This window comes from Atta cephalotes, assembly GCF_000143395.1.
Source record: "Atta cephalotes unplaced genomic scaffold scaffold00010, whole genome shotgun sequence".
NCBI classification, from domain to species: domain Eukaryota; kingdom Metazoa; phylum Arthropoda; class Insecta; order Hymenoptera; family Formicidae; genus Atta; species Atta cephalotes.
Genome location: NW_012130074.1, coordinates 2,731,793 through 2,739,774, shown reverse-complemented (window position 1 = coordinate 2,739,774; position 7,982 = coordinate 2,731,793). Strand labels below are relative to the sequence as shown.

General features: G+C 29.0%; 1 protein-coding gene across 1 annotated transcript; it reads right to left on the bottom strand.

Moving 5' to 3' along the window:
• Positions 1-855: 855 nt before the first annotated feature.
• Positions 856-2,446, bottom strand: LOC105627717 (vacuolar protein sorting-associated protein VTA1 homolog). The gene is made up of 4 exons (XM_012208995.1): positions 2,332-2,446; positions 1,681-2,118; positions 1,479-1,616; positions 856-1,371 (listed from the first exon to the last, which is right to left on the bottom strand). Exons 1-4 carry the CDS (start codon positions 2,444-2,446, stop codon positions 1,220-1,222), a joined length of 843 nt encoding a protein of 280 aa, XP_012064385.1. The 3' UTR covers positions 856-1,219.
• Between the last annotated feature and the right edge of the window lie 5,536 nt (positions 2,447-7,982).

Sequence of the window (7,982 nt, the reverse complement as noted above, 5' to 3'; positions counted from 1 at the left end):
TAATATATGTCTCATAATTTTTATAAATTAAAACAGCCAGTTTTAATTTGAAAAAGATTTTAATTATATTTTCATTAAATACATAATTATATTTTTTTTCTTTATTTTGCATGTAATACTGAGTAAAAAAATTAAATGTGAACCAGAAATATGACATTCACTAAATTTTTCTAAAAGCTTTACATTTACACTATAAAAGATACATCAAATAATAGAGATGTGCAGATCATGTATTTATGCTATTATAAAATCAAATCAAATCTGTGATAATATCCTCAAAAACGAATCGAATTCAAATCAAATTTTCTTGGATTTACATTAAAATGAAGCAAATAAAATATTTCGAACTTATTCGGTTTTGAATCTCTCAGATTCGAAAACATCGAATTCACACAAATCGAATTCATTGTGATTTGAATTCGAGCTATTCGCACACCACTGTCAAATAATTGATAAAAACTCTAAGGAAATGTTGAGATTTTTTTCTTTATAGGCTATAGGCTAAGATTGATACGCACACATTTTGTATATTTATTACATCATTTAATGTTAAGTTTATTTAAAAAAATATATCATGTTACAAAATATTAAATGTACATATCGTGTGAAATAAAATATAATTACTTTTATTGCTTTCAATAAGTTTATTAATAATTATTAAATACTAAAGCGCTTGTAAAGACAATATTATTTCTAAAAACCACACAAGCCATTTATTTGAAAGTATTTTAATTCAAGATCTTTCAAAATAACTAATTTCTACTACTTAAATGTTCAGTTTTCGTTGTTTATTAGCAATATAACAATTTCGAAAGCTTCATTAATAACATCATTAAAATTATTTGGAAAACAAGATCAATACTAAAGTCTTTATTAAAAAATATGCTCTTAAATTAAATCGTTTCAATAAATATAATGAAAGTACAGCTATACATCTCTCATTTGAACAGTAATAATAGTTACAATCTGGAAAGACAGTCTAACAATTTCTATTTTCATTAAGTGTACTATATTCGAGGTTGATTTGACTAGTGTTAATTGTAATCATGCCTCTTTAAATCATTTTCTATTATCTGTACCCAAAGGTTGTAAAAATTGTAAAATATTAATATAATATCTTTTACTGACCATTATACACGTTACAAGCGATAAGTTTAACATAATTAATTGTAAGTAAGATATTATTGTACGTGTGAGTTTTTATATACATTTCATTCATCTACGTGGATTCCTGACCTGTAGTTAAAAGATGCAGAGCTTTCCGAAGATTCATTACAGAAGTAGCTACGTCATCATAGTCCAATGCACTGCTTGCCCATTTGATAAATTTTTGAGCCTTACCGATTTGCTCAACTGACAACTTAGCACCACCTAAAATTATATTATATTACGCCCGATAAAATAATTATTTCGTATTCTTGTATTTCTAAATTACCCATTTTATCCCGTTCATAAATATCAATTTACATGAAACTTACTTTCTGTTTTATACGTATCATCTTCTGATTCAAACGATTGTGTTCTTGTAGTTGGTGGATTTGGAGGAATGGATGGAATGTCTAGCGAAGTATTATCCTTAGGACTCGTAGGACTTACATTTGATTTAGCCTCTTCATCTAATAGCCATAAAATGTTTATCAAAATTTCGAAAATTCATGAGAATAAATAGCTAATACTTACCATTGTCATTCGATGTTTTGTTTGAATCATTTTCATCATTTGTTTCATTTAGTGGTCCTGGTACTGGAGTCTCTCCATTCATTAGACAATTATGAATATAAGCTGCTTTCCATTGAGCGTACTTCCGATTCTGTGTAGCTTCTACACTCAATTCTCCAAACAATGTCAATACATCATATAGCATCTGAGCAGTATAAAAACTCTGTACTACTTTCTGAGAAAAATTTGCAGCCCTGTCATTCTTATCAGCATATAAAAAAAGCTTCAAAGCCCAATTTTCTAAGTGTGCTTGAGCAGCTACATCATTAGTAATGGCTTCATTGTCATGCAGTTCTTTCTTTGTTGTTTCCAACCAATCCATTAGCTTCAGGAGAAAATTGGTTTCTTCTGATGTCTTGGTTGACAACTTCAATCCAGTTTGAAGAGCATACAAGCGACCTGTTTTGGATGTAAATTTTAATAAAAGATATTTTCCTTCACTTTAAAGTAAAAAGCAAGAAATGTTTAATTTTTAATGAAAGATATATTTATTTTAGAAAATATATTTATTTTCTTCTCTGTGTGTGAAACTAATTTACTGAAATATTTCTATAATCTCTCTAGAATTAAGGTTTAGATTTAGAATACATAATATATTATTAATATACATACACCAATAGCTGACGACGCTGTCTCGCTGGTCATGCTTCAACGCGATTGTTAAATAGTGTTGTATAGATTTTAAAGGAGTCGGAACTTTTGGCAAGTTAGGTCCTGTCAATGCCATTGGAATAAGAAATATCAAAGGTACACGTTAAGAAATTTCTCCTCTTATTTCTAGATCCGTATTTATATATTTCAATATATAAAGAATAATTATTAGTCTGTATACATCAACATCAAGATTTTAACACTCAACGATAACACGATTTTTTATCACAAAATACGTCAATCACATATGATTACATACGTTTCTTTCAGAAAACATTAAAGTGGTGTTTTCATGTCAACGATGTAATATTTGTATCACAGTAGTGATTGGAGATTGCAACTATGTTCGCGTTTGCGTCTTTTGGTCAATCGGAAAGGATCTACTGATCAGTAGTTTCATTTTGATTGGTCAAGAGACACAAACGTGAAAGCAGAATTCGTATATACTTGACCACTGACAAGATACTATTAGAGATCGTCTGCTCTGGGCATAGTTTTGAATTCAATGAGGTTCCAGGGTATCAATCATGAAACTTTTTTCCTAGGAAAAGTGAAAAGTGAAATATTTCTCCATTAATTTCAATGGTTAAAATTTTCACTTTTCACTTTCCATCTCAGGGAAGTTTCATGATTAAAGTTTCATGATTGATATCCTGGGACTTCATTGAATTCACAAAAATTTGCCTAGGACTTCCAAGAGTGCAGGGATAATTACAGAACGATGATATTATACAATTAACAAAAATTTATGCTTAAGGAGATTCTAAACCAGGATTGTACCGTAGATTTTAAGGTTACGTCTACAAGAATTATTTAAATGAACATGAAATCTACGTGATGATTACATGATCTTTATCACGTTTTCATGGTAAATAATATAGACTATGTAGACTATTGTAAAATAATGTAGATTCTATTGTAAAATGCATCAGTAACATTTTATATAATATAAAAGAATTAAAAATTAAATTATAAAACAGTTTTTACACCCACAGAGTAGAATTATCCAAAATATGTCTAGGAATAGCCCAGACAGCACACGACATTAATGGAATATATGAACGTTCTAAGAATGTCTTGTACATTCTTAAAATGTTCTAATATCTTTTGAAGTCTTTGGTGCTGTATGAGAGATTATAAAAATATACGGCAATATTTGTAGAATATTTTTGTGATGTATTTTGAATATTTCAGCTATGTGGACACATACATATTCCCACTATATATGTAAATTATATAAATACCTATTAAGTAAAATTATGTAAGTATTTATTAAATCCATAAATTATGTGAACTTTAACTTTTTTAGAAAACATTTGTAAATTATAATATCAAAATTCTAAGGATTAAATTAAGAAAAATAAAAAACTTTTATTATTATTTTTGTTGCTACAATATGCACAATATGCATAATATTTATTGTTTCTTATTATTAAAAATCCATTTTATTAAATTCATTATTTATTTTTCGCGAATGTTCGAGGTAAAAAATTGTTACAAAATTGGTAAAAAATCTAGTTTATAAATATTAAGAAATTAATACAAACGTTGAGTCATAAAATTTTATTTCTACAAATAGCAAGATGAAGAACTTACTTTAATACAGTTCAAATTTATTCAATACACCGCATTATGAAAGCTCATTTGAACAACAGCTAATTAACGTTTTTTTGTAAGAGCTAAAAGATTATTACAGAAAGAAATATATCGATTAGCTGTCGCGAGAATTTCTTCTGCATGGTGGTGTGTTGATACGACTTGTGCGCCACATTAGTTAATTATCTACATAACATTTACACAATTAGATGATATCTTATAATTTATGTTGTCTACACGTTTGAGGCTATCACCTTACAGTCCTAAAACGTATAAACATCTCTGAGCATGTCAATTTTACAATCTTTTTGGATTCCAAGAGTATTCTCAGCTCTCTTCAAAATATCCGCAAACTTAAATACAATCTCATATAATTCAAGAAATCAATCATATTATTGTCGAGTGCAATGAAAAAGATAAAAATATCGAACTGATTTGGATTCCAGCTCACCGTAATATTCAAGGAAACGATAATGCGGACGTGTTAGGCAAGAAGGATCGCTTCTGAAGATGATTTGCTGATGATGGAGATACCTTATTCGGATATCACTAGTATTTTTAAAACCCAATGCAATAAGGATAATAAAGATTTCTTGAAATATAGAGCTAATGTTCTTTATAAAGGCACTGAATATCTTCAATTATATTATTTTCAATCAAGTAAATTATGATTTATCTCCAGTCTAAGCAGAAAAGCTAGTGTAACTATCAATCGCCTTCACCATAATTCTTTGAAATTTAGCTTATTTAGATTTAAGATAAATGATCTCATCGAAGATGGGAACTATATATATTATGGATTTGCAATAAATTTATCAAAGAAAAATATGTTAGTTAAGTTTAATAAGTTGAATATAAAAGCTCTGTTTGACATTAAAGAAATTTTAAAAAGAATGAAAATGAGATTATAACTGATTTCTTTAATGAATGCAAAATCGGTATATAATAAGTTTTTTCTTTTAGCTAAAAAGATGTATTTTCTGATATTACATTCTATAGCTTCTGATACTATATCTTTAATTATTGTTTTTTATATTATGTTAAGAATAATTTAATTCTTGAGCATAAAAACATTATAAGATGTGTTATCCCGGTTAAATTGTTATTTCAATGCTATTTATTGGTAGCTGCAAGATTACGAATATATGTAAAATGGCTGTATTCTAACTGTGCCAATAAACTATATTATCTATCTATCTTGTCTACATGTAAACGTAGAATATTATAATTTTTGCATAGATCGCACCCTGTCCTCAACAGAAATTACCGACAATTGCAGATTGTCAATTTCTCCAAATTATAGATTATCAAATCCATCAACAAGATACTATTAAAGACCCTCGGCACTTATGAAAATTCGTGTACTTGTTAAAATTTAAATGATTTAAAATAATAAACTAATAATACGATATTAATTTCATAATTTATTAGTTTTGTAAACATATTCATATATTAACAACAAATAACATAAAATAAAAAACGGATAATTAAGAGCCTTAAACGCGGTAATTGGTGCGCAAATATTTTATATGGTGAAAAAGCGCAACAACACCGGCAACTATCGGTAGGCGTAAACCAATTACAGAATAACGCTCCAGGCCCCATTGAGAGTCATGAAAATTTACTCAAAGTTAAGGGTCTTGCCAAATGCCTTTTACGCAATGGCTGTGTTCAGCGGACTCGACAGTTGAGTGAGCTGCTATTATATTCTTCCAGATCTAAAATGCTGATTGGATAATCTAAAAGAATACACCAATAACAGTGAGCACTCATTCAACTGTTGAGTCCGCTGAACGCAGCCAATAATATCCATATTCATATCATAATCCTTCCTTGAAGAATGGAAATGCTTTGTTTCTCATTTCATAAATCTTTCTTGATCAAACAACGAGCCTTTTTATTAGCTCTCTTTTCTCAAGGGAGGTTATGAATTTCCTCGAGGAGATGCAGCCTTCATAACCTCCAAATTTAGTTCGTCACACCGGTCTTTTTTGATAGCTTTTAAATCTGTCGCATCGATAATTATTTTCGATAGCTTTTTTTTCGGACATAAACTGCGCCAAAAGCATTCTCTCTTTCTTCATATAATAAGCATTATGGCGAATACGATTGGAAGCACTGATGCATATTAAAGTCGTTACACTGGTTTAATTTGAATATAAGAATAAAATACAAATATTTCGAATTATGAAATACATATTTTATCTATATTAACAGTACAATAAAATGTATATTGAGTATTTCATAATAATTTAATCGATTTCTATGTTTATTTATAAACATATATTTAAGTTATTTTGTGAATGTACGGCAATTTTAATATGCATCAATGCGCAGTGAGTGCGTTCAATCAAATTGTTATTCATTTTATTTTTGTCCATTATTGTTGCAAAATGCTTAACCATGACTTTATTTAATCAACAATGCCTTTATTATTCGTAATCAGAGTAATAAGAAGATCAAACTCTAGCGGTCGGTCACGAAAAAAATGGATTCGAAACACAGTGTAAGAAAACCCATGGAAAATCCGGCAGATGTGATTTTAGTATCATCACGTCTTGCGGGAAAAGTTGAAAGTATTGACTGTCACGTATGCATCTACTACATACATACTACTACATATATTAATTAAAAATCTAATTATAAACTCGAAATACGCCGCACGATTTTATTTAATTTGTTTTGAAAAAATTAAAAGTTCACTTTATTTCACTTCTCACAGCTCTCACCTCAGGTTATAATTCTCTTAGGCCCAGTTGCACCAACGTTACTTTAATTTTAAGCGAAGCTTAAGTCATTGATTGCATTCAGCGGACTCAACAATTGAGTAAGCGCTAGCTTCAATTAGTGTATTCTTTTAGATCATCCAATTAGCATTTGAGAGCATCTGGAAGAATACAATAAGAGCGTGCGATCACTCAACTGTTGAGTTCGCTGAACACAGCCATTAAAATCAATTAGGGTAAAATTACATGCGGAAAATGACTGCGGATTAGAGAATGCGTCAAAGAAGCAATTATTCTACATTATTCCAAATAGCGCTAAATGGTTTTCGAATCTGTAAAAGAGGAAAAAAGTAATTGTTATACAAAAAATATGACTTTAATTTTGAAAAATTTTTTTTGTTAGGCCTTCGATCACAATTTCGCAAACTCAGGATTGTTTGTGCATGTTATACGCTTCCGGGAAAGGTATCATTTAGTACGATCTACAGAATTTCTGCATTAAGGGAATTAATAATCTAAGAGCTGAAAATGAACTTTTAATTTTTTTCCCCGATTTTCTCGTCAAATTTAATATGGCCGGTGTTCTTTTTTGTGCATAATTTTATTGTATAAAGAATTTGGTGATCTAAAGTCAATTCGGAGAAATTGGCAATTAGCAATTGTCGGTAATTTTTATTGGTTTAGAATCCCCTTAAGCTGGGATCAGATGTATTGAAAATTGAGATTAAAGATTAAAAATTGAAATTTCACCAATGAGGACAAAGAAATTTTGACTGCTTTTATTCTGATTGGTCAAATTTTAATCTTTTAATCTTCAATCTCATTTTTCAATACATAGTCTAATTCCGGCCTTAAAGCGCATTCCTATTGGGTGTTCTCCATTTGATGACACAAATCGACACAAATGTTCTATCTTTGTTATGAATGTCAACAAGGATAGAATAATTACTTGTGTCGACCTTGTGTCATCAAATAGAAAACACCCATTGAAGTCAGTTTACAATAGCGCTTATCTTTGAGGGTTCAAACTCTAAGACGTCGAAACTTCTCAGAGGCGCCATATGTTTAAAAAAAATTATTAGCTAATTTAAATGAATACAGTGCACACAGTGGTTCTTATTAAAACTGTCATATAGAAATTGATATAAAGATATGCGTTTAATATAAATCTAAAGAATAAAATTGTTAAATTATGAAATCTTCAATACATTTTCTTATACTATTAATATATATATATATATATGTGTGTGTATATATATATATATATATATATATATATATATATATATA